Raw genomic sequence first — 13,443 nt, forward strand, 5'->3', positions numbered from 1 at the left:
CATCTTTTCACCTCATGGGTGACCTGAGGTAAGCGACAGAATCTTCAACATCCTCCTCACCAGACCCCCGTAGCCACCTGGATGGCGACGTATCTGCAGGCCCGTACCGCCGAGCTGCAGCGTCTGACGGGGAGCTACAACTGGACGCTGACGGATACGTACCACGCATTGCCTTTGTGGAGAGTTCCTGGCGTGCGTCGAGGGACATCTGCTGGACCTCCCGGCGAACACCACCGGGACGAATATGACCCTCGACACCAATCCCGTCACCTTCCCGCTCGACCAGAAGCTGTACCTGGCGTTCACCCACGACGCCAACATCGTCTCTGTGTTGACGGCGTTCGGGTTCACGCAGTTCGACGACGCCCTGCCGCTCACCGGTCCCACCAAGGACCAGCAGTTCCACGCCAGTCGTCTAGGGCCCTTCGCCGGGCGGCTGAATATCGAGATCATCAGCGCACCGCAGAAGGTCGCAGCCACGAGGTCGGCCAGGGCCATCCAGAAGAGCGACTGTGTGACTGGCAGTGGGCCGACCAAGTATGTGCAATTCATCCAGAACCAGCGCACCATCCCGTTGCACGCGAGCTTCGACGAGTGTGAGTACCGCGATGACGGCTGGTGTGAGCTGTCGACTTTCCTGACGGGGCAGAAGCAAAGTCTGGAGAAGGCTCAGTATCAGTATTCCTGCTTTCGGGAATTAGACGCTGGAAGAATGGGGCGCGGTCACGGACGGTATTCCTGCATAGGTAGAGAAAGATCCGAGATCAGGGGGATGGATGTGTTGCTTGTTTCATTTGTTGTGTACCATATTGGGCTTGGGCATCATTTGGCATCATGGGAAATAGTCTCCATCCACACCCGCCAGAACCATGGAAGTATGACAGCCAATTCTCGTATAATGATAAAAGTCACCCAAACATTCCGACCCACGTACCACTCACTGGTCGTCTCCTCCTCCCCATCAGCTGATATTTCCTTGATTTTTGCAAAGATGCTGGCGTAAATCGTCACCACATCCCGGACAACCGGGGTGAGCGGCGACACACCCCCAGAGTCAGCACCAAAGATCTACACACACACACACAAGAAAACGGGGAAGACCTCCAAGGAGATCAAATGCGATCTCCTCTAGTAGCTCCTGCACACTCAATCAAGCAACACCACCTCTCCCCGAAATGAAGAGAAAGAAGCCAGCCACACCCCACAACCCCTCCAGATCATGACCGACCTGGCCGACACCCCCGCCGGCCTCATCCACGGTCTCAAAACCAGCTCCATCGCCGCGCAGCTCATCGTGGCCGTGATCCTCGCCATCGCCCTCTACAACTCCGCAGAGCTCGTCGTCCTCATCTTCATCACCTTCAAACGCTACCGCGGCCTCTACTTCTGGTCCTTGCTCGTGTCCAGTGTGGTCGGCGTCATCGCCAGCGTGATCGGCCCCATCCTGCACTTCTACTCGCTGGGCCCCCTGCTGCTGGCCCTCCTCATCTCCAACCTCGGCTTCTACACCATGGTGCCCGTCCAGTCGCTGGTCCTCTATTCGCGCCTGCATTTGCTCCTCCGCGACGAGCGGCGTCTGCGCCAGATCCTCCGGCTGATTTGCGTCAGCTCCGCCCTCCTGCTGCCCTCGACGACCATCACCACCTTGGGTTCCGCCTTCGTCGGCTCTCCCGCCTGGAACACCGCTTACCAGATCGTCGAGCGCGTCCAGGTCACGGGGTTCTGTCTCCAGGAGCTCTTGCTCTCCGCTTTGTATATCCTCGAGGCGGTGCGGTTATTGCAGGCTGGTGATTCTGCTCTGTTGCGCCAGAGGCGGGCGTTCGGGGAAGCCGGCGGGGGAGAAGGAGGAGGACGAGGACGAGGACGAGGACGAGGAAGGGGAGATGGGTGTGGCAGCGGCAGCGGGAGTGGGAAAGTGATCTACCACCTCGTGGCGATTAATCTCGTCATCATCGGCTTGGATGTCGTTCTGCTCGTGCTGCAGTATGCCGGGCTCTACTATCTGCAGGTCGTTTTGAAGTCGCTGGTGTATAGTATCAAGTTGAAGCTCGAGTTTGCGGTTTTGGGTCGCCTGATTACTCTGACTGGCCGGCATGCCCATCGCGAGGCGCTCGTGAGACCAGAACCTTCAGAGCCGCAGAGGGTGCCGGACTTTGTGGGGCCGGGGTATGCGGCGGTGGATTTCACGCATCCGGTTCAGACCTCGAAGCCGTCGGTCTCGTCGGGGTGAGGAGGAGATGCCAGCGTAGGAGCGTTTGTGGGTTTGTGGGTTTCCGGCGTTGGGGATACTGCGGCTCTGTTGATGCACGTTCCGATGATATCAGTTGCATTGGGTTGGATGTTGTTTGGTCGAAAGACGATAGGAGTCCAAAAGACCGTTGACTGTGCATCTGAGACGAACAGTCACGGGATCAGATATAGAGACGATGAAAGGACTCGCAGGATGACTGTGGTCTATATGCCAATCATGATATAAGAGATCCATTTCAATCGGTTTGAGTTCACCGGGGAATCACCTGGGAAGAATCCAATTGCCTGGAACGATATGGAAAGAGTCCTTGGTGGTATTGCAGGTCGTATGGAGATCCATCTATTACAGATATACGAGTTTATGATTGGAACAGGCTAACAAAACACTGACTGTGTTCCATCCATTAAGCATGTTAGCTCAGGGGAAGAGCGCCGGGCTCATAACCCGGAGGACCCTGGATCGAAACCAGGACATGCTAACTCATTCTTTTTGCACTTTTTGCCTCCATTCCGAGTACATCCTCCTCTGTTTTTTTTTATTAATCTCTTCCTACTCAAAGCTATTCTGTTCTGCTCTGTGTATGCCTTGTGCTGTAGCGACTATCAATCAGAGGATCTCAGTCTCAAGTCACTTGTGTTATGGTTTGCCTTGGGGAAGCATCAGCACCTTAGCCGTCACGGAGGGTATTTATATATCACTAGTAACACTACCAACAAATTGTCCTTAGAACCCACTCATTGTGAATCATCAATCCTATCTATAGTCATCCCTCTTTCAAAGAACCTCGATTCATTCTACTCACACTTACTGAGCAGGCAAACTACACCAGCCCCCCCCCCTCCATCAACACAATGGCATCACCACCACCGAGAACAATACCCTCGACCCAGCCAAGAAAATCCCTACCCTCTTCAGACCAGTCATCTACTCACATTGCAGCACATAGGCGCCCTGTGCAGTGCGTTCTTCAACAGCTGGCTCCCGTGGCGCAATGGTAGCGCGTTAGACTTCTAATCTAAAGGCTGCGGGTTCGAGACCCGCCGGGAGCTTGTCTTTTTGCGCCCGATCATTATGCCCTGTTTGTTGGTTTGGTGGTTGTGAATTTGATTTCTTGGGTTGGAGAAAGTCTATTCTTTTTTTTCGGGGTTGATTTTCTGGCATGTTTTCTGGTTGGTGCAACCATGCTTGCCAGATATCAGTCAGGTAGAGTAAGCATCTGGTAATTTACATGTGCATCTCTCCCAGGTCTATGCTTATTGTGTACCATCAGACGCCCGAAACGTACCGAAGACAACACAAGAGCCAGCCCGGAGACTGCTTATCGCAGCTAGCCATCAATGTATGAACGGATGCATTCAAATGGATAATTATGTCCATGCCTGTGAGGTGATACCACATACAATGCTACCAAGTCAGACCGTCACCTCACAATATAAAACCCATTCATCGCCAGCCGTCTCTCCGCCAGCCCCGCATTCGGCCCCCTCACCCCGATCCAATGCAGCGGCACATCCTCCACCATCCGCTGCCCGCGATACCTCAGATTCGTGGCCCAAGTGCCTGCCTGCCCATTCGCCTCACAGCCCTCGTCCCCCGCGCCCCAGGCAGGATGCGCCAGCACCTCCTGCGCATACGCCATATCGCATGCATCTGCGAGGATGGCCGCCTCGGCCGCTGCCTCCCGTGCCTCCTGGAGTTCTCTTTCCGTAATGCCCGTCGCGGGGGGCAGATCGGCACGGAGATAGCCCATGATACGGATCTGGAGGCGGGATTGTGGGCTGACGGGCATGGAATCATCGAGTAGACGGACGATGGTCTCCTTGTCCCGAGCCTGAGACAGATTGACCCGCGCCTGCTGGGTGGGGTTGTATGGGAGGATGGAGAGCACCATGCCCTGCCATTGACGGGGACGGGTTGTATCCGCTGCTGCCCCTTCCGACTGACACATCCATGCCCAGCCAAAGAAGAAACCCCGGTATTGGTCCTCGATCATCCCAGGAACCCTGCACAGCCGGTACCTCGCCCCGTCCCCACCCACCGCCCCGTCCCCACCCACCGCCCCCTCCACGCGCGCCGTGAAGTCTACCGGGAATGGTGCCTGTGGACCTAGATCCACGGTGACGGGCTGACATCCCGCCGCCGCCGGGGAGGCGTTGGCATTGCCCGCCCCAGCCGACACCAGTGCATTCACGCGATCGCCTGCCCCGCTCAGGGAAAACGCCGTCTCGGCGGCCGTCTGCGTCTTCCAGCTCGGCTGGTACGGCTGGATCCGGCTCTGGACCGCGGCGGTGACGGGCGCAATCACTGCCTCGGCCGCCGTCTGCACATACATCCCGACGACCATAGCGCCCACCTCCAAGGGCATGGTGGAGAGACTCGCTCCCCGGACGGAGCTGGGGCTCAATGATGTGGAGAGGACCCGGAAGACCGGACTGTAACAGAGGACCTTCTTCTTGCCGTTCCCGCACAGCACGAGCTGGAAGTAGCCATCCCCGGCGTCGGCCGGGATCCTAGCTACGATCGTCTCTCGCAGACGATGGGTGTCGCGCAACCGCGGTGGGGCCTTTTTGAGGAACTTGGCAATGTCACGCTGCCAGGCGCGCTCATCGGCGGGTTCGACCTGATTGGCCTGGACGGCATGGGAGGGCGTCACGTCCACCCAGTCATCCGTCAGCCGGAGCAGGGCCTTGGTCCGCATGCCGGTCTTGCCGGTCCAGCCCTTGGATTGGAGGTACACCCTGCGGTCAGCGGGGAGAGGCGCGTCGGAGAAGACGGAGACGGTGACAGAGGTGGTGCTGCCGCGGTAGAAGACGACGCCGGAGGAATGACGCAGAATGGTGACATGCTTGGTGCTTTCGGTCGGATGACTGAGCAGTCCACCGAGAAAGTGTCGCGCTTCGCCGTAGGCTTTCTGAGCACCTGAGAGGTCAGTGGTTGTGCGGGAGAGGCTCGGTGCAGGGATTGCTGCTGGCGCGTGAGGCGGAAGGTTGGTAGTGGTTGCGCGTGTGGGAATGGTCTGCACTGGAAGCAGTGGCCGTGGCGATGGGGTTCGCATCGGTGTGTATGGCGGTGGTTGCGCATCAAGGGGTGGCTTTCCCAGAGGAGTGGGGGTGGGGCACGGCGAAACCCTGATGACCCCACGGATGGTCCCATCGTCGTCAGCTGGCGGAAGGGGCTTGCGCCTTATCTGGTGGTTGCTGAACATAGTATGTGTCCATTTGGACGGTGGTAGAGACCGTCCTGGAGCTGAGATGGCAGCAGAACCCTTGAAAGTCCCCCTAAAGGGTCCTGTCGAGCGGAAGTGGCGGAGATGCTGACTCAGCACTTCTGATGTCTCACTGATTGTTCAGTGTATGGATTGTCGAGGATGATTTGGATGCAGAGAATGACCGCGGCGGAGAAGAGATGCTATTCCTGAATGGTTGATGTCACTGCTGGGGGGGAACCTTGGTTGCTATTGCGGATACACTCGGTATTCAGATTGACCTTAGGCTGAACGGTTAGCATAAAACATGAACCAACCCGAACAGTTTGCTGGAGCTGAGCCAAACATACTGCCCATGGTCCATGCTCTCTCTGTGTCTGATGGATGGTCGAGTGCTAGACACCCTTATCCGACCAGGATTCCGTGTTAAGTGTCAGCAATTAGGCAGAACCAATCAACGGTGGTCCTGACAGAGATAGCGGGGTTATCCCTGAACTGCTTGATCCCCAGAGGCGGCTGAATGGACTTGATTTGTAGTTGACAGGTAGTTGACAGGTAGTTGACAGGAAGTTGCAAGTAAGGTGTTGTGTTAGTTGTAGCCGATGAAGCAGTGGATGGAGGAATCCCCTCTTATCGATAAGCATGACTGCCCCAGGCACCCAGGCTGTAAGGCACCGAGGCCGACATCCCCGCAGTGCAAATGACGAGCAGCTGCATGTGCTGCATTCCAACCTGGATGAAAACCCAAGTGGCATGGGGTCAATTGGCTTCGAGGCTCATTTCAGGAATGCGGGCTACTGTGATCGGTGATCCTGGTGGTCATTCAGCAGCACGAGGAATGATAAGCTGGTCCACGATCAGTGGCCCGCCCGAGACAAGGTGGCGGTGACGTCTTCCCGTCTCGTGTCTCTCCCTCCCCTGTTCCTATTCATATCTCCTCATCCCCAACCTCCTCCTGATATCACATACATAACAACCTCCAATTTCCAACGCTTCTTTCACACTCAACTCCCTCTCTCTCCTCACCTTACCAACTCATCCCTCAACCATCCACCATGGCCGCACCACCCCCCGATACCGACAGCGACCCCGTCACCCTCGACAACATCGCCCAGGTGCTCCAACACGACACCCGCGTCAAGCTGGCCGGCGTCGACGTGGACGGCATGCTGCGCGGCAAACTCATCTCGAAGAAGAAATTCCTCTCGATCGTCGCCGACGGATTTGGCTTCTGCTCCGTGATTTTCGGCTGGGACATGCACGACCGCACCTACTTCAAGGAGCTGGCCATCAGCAACAAGGAGAACGGGTACCGCGATCTGGTGGCCGTGCCGGATCTGCGCAGCTTCCGGCGCATCCCCTGGGAGAACAACATCCCCTTCTTCCTGGTCAGCTTCTTCGATCCCGACACGAAGGAGCCGGTGTGCGCCTGTCCGCGGGGGTTGCTGCGGACCGCGCTCGGCCGGGTCGAGGCGGCCGGGTACCGGGCGATGGCTGGTGGTATGTTCCTGCTGGACTTGTGGGTCGAGGAGAATGCTAATTGTGAGTGCGATCCCAGCGGAGTATGAGTTCTACCACTTTCGCGCACCCAGCACCCACGCCGACCCGAAGCAGAACGCCTCCGCCACGGCAACCTTCCTGAAAGAGAACCCCGTCGAGGCACTACCATCGTTGACGGAGGGCATGTTTGGGTACAGTCTGACGCGGCCGACGCATAACCAGGAGTATTATTACGGGGTATTCGACGCATGCGAGCAATTCAACTGCGAGATCGAGGGGTGGCACACGGAGAGCGGGCCGGGGGTGTATGAAGCGGTACGAGGTCACATCCTTTCTTCAGACAGACATCAAAAAACTCCTAACAACCGAGACCATAGGCGCTCCAATTCGGCGAAGCCAAAGACATGGCCGATAAAGCGGGACTCTTCAAGTAACATCCCCCCCCCCACCAATCCGAGCATCAAGCACTAACAAACCCAGATACGTCGTCAAATCCCTCGGCACCAAACACGGCATCACGCCCACCTTCATGGCCAAACCGCGCGAGGGCCTCCCCGGCAACAGCGGCCACATGCACATCTCGTTAGTCACGCAAGACGGCACGAACGCGTTCTACCGCGAACAACCCGACCCCAACCCGCCGTACCCGGACGTGGCGCACCTCTCCGATCTGGGCCGGCACTTCCTGGCGGGGGTGTTGGAGGGCCTCCCCGACATCATGCCCATGTTCGCGCCGACGGTCAACTCGTACAAGCGGCTGGTCGAGAACTTCTGGGCGCCCGTGACGGTGTCCTGGGGGCTGGAGCACCGCGCGGCGTCGATCCGGGTGATCGCGCCGCCAACGGCCAGTCCCAAGGCGACGCGGCTGGAGGTGCGCGTGCCGGGGGCGGATGCGAACCCGCATTTCGTGCTGGCGGCGGTGGCGGCGCTGGGGTGGCGCGGCGTGCAGAAGAAGCTGGAGATCCCCGTGCCGCCGCTGTCGAAGGGGGATGAGATGGGCGGGGCGAGCGACGCCGGGGTGCGGCTGGCGAAGTCGCTGCGGGAGGCGGTGGCGGCGTTCATGCGCGAGGGGAGCGTGGCGCGCGAGGTGTTTGGGGATGCGTTTGTGGAGCATTTTGGAGGGACGAGGGAGCATGAGTGTCGGTTGTGGGAGGAGGCGGTGACTGACTGGTATGTTTTTTCCTCCTGTCGGTGGGGGGGAATGTTGAGTGGTTGCTAACATGTTGCAGGGAGGTGCGGCGGTATATCGAGACGGTTTAGGGTGCATAGTAGAGGAGGAGGAGGCGGGCTACGGATAAATCATGAGTTACGACTGCGACTGGATGATTGAGTTCTACAATGTGCATAGATATTACGTGACTAAATCAGATGAACGACTTGAAATCGGCCATCGTTCGACACCACACGTAACAATGAGCGAGGAGCAACAGCACATACTCAGCTACCAACAGCACATAGAAACTTATACTAGTATGTTCACTCTCAGGCCCCATTACCAGATCGACCGTGTAACCCCAAAGTCATACTCCGACAAGCCACTAACCCTACCAAGCAGTGAAGAGCATCCATAAACAATCCAATGCAAAGAATTCAATTCATTATTTTAAAACACGGGTTCCATACTCCATATCACAAGTAGGCAACCCCCACCCCCAAGTCCATATACACTATACAATTAACCCACCCCATCCCACCCCAATTACACAATCAAAACCCGATATACCAAACCCAGCACCACAAGACCCCCAGCCCCCCTTTCCCCCCCCCCCCAAATCACCCTGGAATCATCGTGACAACTTAAAGATACTCCCAAGCGCCCGCACTCCCATTCCGCCCGACAGCCAACGCATCAAAACCCAAACAATCGCCGACACTACCCGAGGGAACGGTAGCATTGTTCCACGCGGCAAACACCTGCCACGTCGCGGCCTCAGGAACGGGACAAGCGATCAACCCACTACCGGGCAGGGTCCAGTAGCCGAACGAGGCGCCAGCCGGCTGCGAGTACTCGAAGGCGCCGACGACTGAGCCGGCGGGCACGTAGGCGGAGTGGGGCTGGGTGAAGGCCAGGGCGCCGGAGGGGGCGATGTAGATTTGTTGACCGCCGGGGACGGAGACGTCCTTATTCATGATGTGATTAGATTTTTGGGGATCTTTCTTGCCACGGGGGAGGGGAAGGGAAGGGAAGGGAAGGGGGACTTACCAGAGAGTTGGCACCGGCGTTGATCACCGTTTCGGTGCCAGGGGGACAGGCGCCCAGCTTGGAGACTTGCTCGGGGCAGTAGCTGGAGGCGTTGTGGAGGCCGAGGTAGAAGCCACCGGAGGCGGCGTTCAAGGGGAGTAGGTGGATGGGCGAGGCGGAGCGGGCGGACATCACGGTGAAGGAGTTGTATTTGGTCTGCTGCTGGGGCTGGGCCTGGGGGAGGGCGGAGACCCCGGTGGCAGCGGCGGCGGCGGAGAGGAGGGCAAGGAGCTTCATTGCTGTGATGGTGGGGGGAGTTTGTAGTTGGTTGACTTGTAACTTTGAACTATAAAGTTGAGTGGTTTGTCTTGTCTGGCAGTGGGAAAAGAGAGCATGTCTTTATATGATTCTGTATACCCCAGGGCGTCTTCGATAGTGCAGTCTCCCAAAGTGAAACATCCCCACTCCATCTGTTGATCAGCGGATGTTGTCTCGGGGACATTCCCTTCTTCAGTCGGTTGGGAAAGTGATTGACCAGGTTTCACTCGCCTTCGTATTCTTTTTTTCCCGGTTAGGCATCTTTCATCTTTTTTTTTGCCAGTGAAGAATAAGTTGGTTAAGTAATGAGATTCTGTTTAGGGTTATTTCATCTCATCACCTACTATCACCTCAGCCACCCTTCCATAGCCGACCCGAACCCGCCGCTGGACCCTGTGGATCTTCATGCTATTCTATTTTGAGCTCATGATATCATGGGTGCTGTGCCCTGCAGAAGAATGCAGAAGATTCACGAACGGCCTAAGGGACATCCAACCTAATGCTAATTCATGCAATGCAACTGCAGTATCTATCTACACAATACAGACTACTCCGTACATGTCTCGGATTCGCCGGATCCCCCCCCGCCTAGTTGATGTGTGTCTCACTAATTATCACATCACAAATTACTCCAACCTGCAGTTCATTCAGTACTGTCCTCGTAAGGGCAAGTCCCGTGAACTCTGCCCGACCCAAATCGCAAACTCGCCATCCGGCATCACCCAATTCTGCTCCCGCACACTCCAATAACTCAGGTCTTTTCGGCTCAACGTCATTGCCACCGTCTGCTGCTCCCCGGCCTCCAAGGCCACCTTGGTGAAGTTCCGCAGCACGCGGGTGGGAAATTCAATCGTCTCCGGCATCCGCTCCAGCTTGACCTTGCTGGACCGACGTGCCCCCTCGTGCACCTCTACCCAGTCGCCATCCTCCGTCACCTCCTCAGGGAATGAGACATACACCTGCACCACCGTCTGTCCGGCCCGCGCCCCCGTGTTGCGCACCGCGACTTCCACATTCACCGCCTCTTTATAGAGCGATGGATTGCCGCCCAGGCCGCCTCCCGCCGCCGACAACGGCTGCGGTTGGTCGTATCCATCCGGATAATGCGTGTAGTTGGCCGCCTCGGTGCCATCCATCGACGTCACGTACGGGTAGATGTACTGGGGGACTGCCTGGAACTCGGCAGGGAACAGCACCGACTCATTGCGCGGGGGCTCTGTCGCGTACGCAGGCGGGAAACCAGTCTGCGGCGGTCGAGACGCCGGGAGACGGGATTTGGATTGCAGCCCCTGGACATGAAGATCGGCCAGCTCAAACGTGGTGTACGACAATCCAAACCCAAACTCGAATCGTGGCGTGATATTGTGCCGATCGAAATACCGATGATCAATATACAGCCCGTCCCGGAAATCTACCTGCGGCACGGGTGCGTTGGGCTCATACAGGACCTGCGCACCGGGTCCGTAGTCTGCCAGACTCTTGCCGACCGTGTACGGCAGTCGACCACTGGCATCGACCACGCCAAACAAGACATCCGTCAAGGCATTGCCGCTCTCCTGGCCAGGCAGATGCGCGAATAGCACCGCATCCACTCCCGGAAGATCAATCCACGATTCCACCACCACAGGGCCCACGGCGTGCACCACCACCACAGTCGGCCCAGCGCAGTTCCGCGCGACCGTCTCAATCAACGTGTCGCCGCCCTTCTGCAAGAACAGATTATTGCGGTCGCCGTGAATGCCCCCCGCGGAGATGAAGCCTTCTCCCGAGTCGGCATTGGCAAACACCAAACACAGATCCTTGTCGGCCGCTTCCGCCGGCATCACCGCGTTGCGCAGATAGGGCTTCACTTCGACCTCCGTCTCCCAGGCGGACTGCAAAGCCTCAAGCGGGCTGACCAGATACGGGAACTCGGCCGTGCCGCTGCCCCAGCCCATCGCCAAGGTCCCTTGGTTGCACCCGCGATCGGCGCAGGCGTTGGGACCCTGTGCCGGACCCGCATCATCACCGTAGACCCCCACGCGAAACACGCCTCCCGATTCGGCAGTGGGGCGGCGGGACAATGGCAGCGTCTGACGGTCGTTCTTTACGAGCACAATTCCCTCGGTCGCAACTTTGCGCGCGATGATCCAGTGGGCGTTGTCGCCCTCGCCTTGCGCGTTGATGAAGCGATTCACCACGCCATAAGTCTCGTCGCCGGGCGATCCTTGATAGAGCCAGCCGACCTCGTCGTTGGTCCACGACGAGAAATTAGGGCCGCCGTCTCCTTCGGGAGGCGGTCGCTCCCACGTATCTTGTCCTAAGTGGTACCAGGCCGCTACGATACGAGTGACCATATCATTCAACCGCTCCATCGGCACTGAGGTGTTGAGCACGGCACGGGTCAACTCTGGACCCCAGAGAGACTTACCGTCCGCCCAGCGAAGCCCGTCGCCGGGCATGCTCATGTCGAGCCCGCCCAAGGCGCTATTGATCCCCGAGCGTTGAGCCAGCCAGTCGGACTGCACGAAGCCCTGGAACCCTAGTTCATCTTTGAGAATGCCGTTCAGCAGCTTGCTGTTTTCACAGGCGTGGCTGTTGTTCACCATCTGGTACGAACACATGACACTAGCAACATCGGCCCGGATGGCTTCCGCAAAGGGCCACAGAAAGACCTCATGGAGCGCACGGTCGTTGATGTTGGACGACAAGGCTGTTGCGATGCCCCACTCGTAGGGCTGCCGGAAATGTTCCTGCTCGTTCATGATGTAGTGCTTCGCCGTGGCCATGACTCCAGTGCTCTGAATACCCTGGATCGTCTCTGCGGCCGCCACCCCCTGAAGAACCGGGTCGGCGCCGAACGCTTCCCAATTGCGACCACCAGCAGGCATCATGCCCAAGGGACCCATGGAAGGACCGAGGAGCACATTGACCCCCTTGATGCGAGCCTCCTCCCCCAACGCCACGCCTCGCTGGCGGATCAACTCCCGGTTCCAGGTAGCGCCGGTGGTGATCCCGGCGGGGAAGGCGGAGATCAAATCCGCATAGCGCAGCCCCAGTGGCCCGTCCTGCAGACACAACGAGGGGAATTTCACGAATTCGGCGGGTGCTGTTTTCGACTCGTGGTTATTCTCCGCATCTCATCTACAGCCGGGGGATCCCGATCTGACCAACCTGTATTCCCGACACACATGCCCATCTGCCATCCGACACCAGTGGTGATATTGATCTTTTCGATGAGCGTCATATTCCGCACCAGCATTTCAGCTCGGCGATAATCGTCGGCCCAGTCCTCGAGCGCACCACCTTGCGGCGTGGGGAACCATGATTCGGAAGAAAACATATCCTGTAAGACACAGCACACTGGTCAGCTATTATCCCGAAGACAATCTCGTCTCATCCTTGCCCAATCGAGCCCATCCCCAATCCAATTCGAATCGCATCCCCTCCCTCTCCCCCCAGCCCATCCACCCCAAACAACCCCAAACCCCCCCAGAATGTAGCACTCACAATATTGTCCCCTACCCCCTCCCACCCCCTCGCCGCAAACCGCAAAAACACCCAGACCAACGCTCCCAGCACCACAACCACGACCACCAAGGCCCGCCACCAGACCTTCCGATAGTAATAGCGCGATGTTGACGCCCACCCCCACCCCATATGGGGCGTATGCCTCTTAAACGAGGAGGACTTCCTCCGATGCCCCGTCCCCCGCGACCCCTTCCTCAACCCAACATCCGACCCCACCGATCGCGCATCACTGTCGTCGCTATCATCGCTGAGCTCGAACTGCTGGGCGGCGGTCAGCAGCTCGCGTTCCGCCTCGGTGATGGAGGAGAGGTAGGCCTCGACATCGGAGGGGCGGGTGGTGGTGGTGGTGTGGTGCTGGTTGCTGTAGGCGTAGGCGGTTGCGGCGGACCCGTGGCGGCTGTGGCTGCGGCTGCCGCTGCTGTGGTCGATGCGGCGGAGTTTGATCTCGCTGCTGTTGTTGCTGGTGCTGGTGCTGCG

General features: G+C 58.1%; 5 protein-coding genes and 2 non-coding genes across 7 annotated transcripts; 4 read left to right on the forward strand and 3 right to left on the reverse strand.

Moving 5' to 3' along the window:
* Window positions 1-1,219: 1,219 nt before the first annotated feature.
* On the forward strand, window positions 1,220-2,230 carry BP01DRAFT_371723 (uncharacterized protein; the record flags this gene model as incomplete). Its single annotated transcript, XM_025576682.1, has 2 exons — window positions 1,220-1,787; window positions 1,917-2,230. The coding sequence occupies 2 exons, from the start codon at window positions 1,220-1,222 to the stop codon at window positions 2,228-2,230; spliced, it is 882 nt and encodes a 293-aa protein (XP_025434099.1).
* A 427-nt stretch (window positions 2,231-2,657) lies between these two features.
* Window positions 2,658-2,729, forward strand: BP01DRAFT_t59. Its single transcript has one exon. It is a non-coding gene; the product is annotated as a tRNA-Met (tRNA).
* A 499-nt stretch (window positions 2,730-3,228) lies between these two features.
* On the forward strand, window positions 3,229-3,300 carry BP01DRAFT_t60. Its single transcript has one exon. It is a non-coding gene; the product is annotated as a tRNA-Arg (tRNA).
* Window positions 3,301-3,439: 139 nt separating this feature from the next.
* Window positions 3,440-5,676, reverse strand: BP01DRAFT_176411 (LipA and NB-ARC domain protein). The gene has a single exon (XM_025570831.1). It carries the CDS (start codon window positions 5,454-5,456, stop codon window positions 3,672-3,674), a length of 1,785 nt encoding a protein of 594 aa, XP_025434100.1. The 5' UTR covers window positions 5,457-5,676; the 3' UTR covers window positions 3,440-3,671.
* An 835-nt stretch (window positions 5,677-6,511) lies between these two features.
* On the forward strand, window positions 6,512-8,645 carry BP01DRAFT_334620 (glutamine synthetase family protein; the record flags this gene model as incomplete). The annotated part of the gene is made up of 6 exons (XM_025573170.1): window positions 6,512-6,956; window positions 7,015-7,271; window positions 7,334-7,386; window positions 7,437-8,126; window positions 8,186-8,426; window positions 8,509-8,645. 5 exons carry the CDS (start codon window positions 6,512-6,514, stop codon window positions 8,214-8,216), a joined length of 1,476 nt encoding a protein of 491 aa, XP_025434101.1. The 3' UTR covers window positions 8,217-8,426; window positions 8,509-8,645.
* A 74-nt stretch (window positions 8,646-8,719) lies between these two features.
* BP01DRAFT_353971 (putative IgE-binding protein) lies at window positions 8,720-9,662 on the reverse strand. The gene is made up of 2 exons (XM_025574315.1): window positions 9,160-9,662; window positions 8,720-9,077 (listed from the first exon to the last, which is right to left on the reverse strand). The coding sequence occupies exons 1-2, from the start codon at window positions 9,433-9,435 to the stop codon at window positions 8,754-8,756; spliced, it is 600 nt and encodes a 199-aa protein (XP_025434102.1). The 5' UTR covers window positions 9,436-9,662; the 3' UTR covers window positions 8,720-8,753.
* Window positions 9,663-9,978: 316 nt separating this feature from the next.
* BP01DRAFT_353973 (beta-glucosidase) lies at window positions 9,979-12,853 on the reverse strand. Its single transcript, XM_025574316.1, has 2 exons — window positions 12,610-12,853; window positions 9,979-12,544 (listed from the first exon to the last, which is right to left on the reverse strand). The coding sequence occupies exons 1-2, from the start codon at window positions 12,776-12,778 to the stop codon at window positions 10,104-10,106; spliced, it is 2,610 nt and encodes an 869-aa protein (XP_025434103.1). The 5' UTR covers window positions 12,779-12,853; the 3' UTR covers window positions 9,979-10,103.
* Between the last annotated feature and the right edge of the window lie 590 nt (window positions 12,854-13,443).

The sequence above is a fragment of the Aspergillus saccharolyticus genome, assembly GCF_003184585.1.
Source record: "Aspergillus saccharolyticus JOP 1030-1 unplaced genomic scaffold BP01scaffold_5, whole genome shotgun sequence".
NCBI lineage: Eukaryota > Fungi > Ascomycota > Eurotiomycetes > Eurotiales > Aspergillaceae > Aspergillus > Aspergillus saccharolyticus.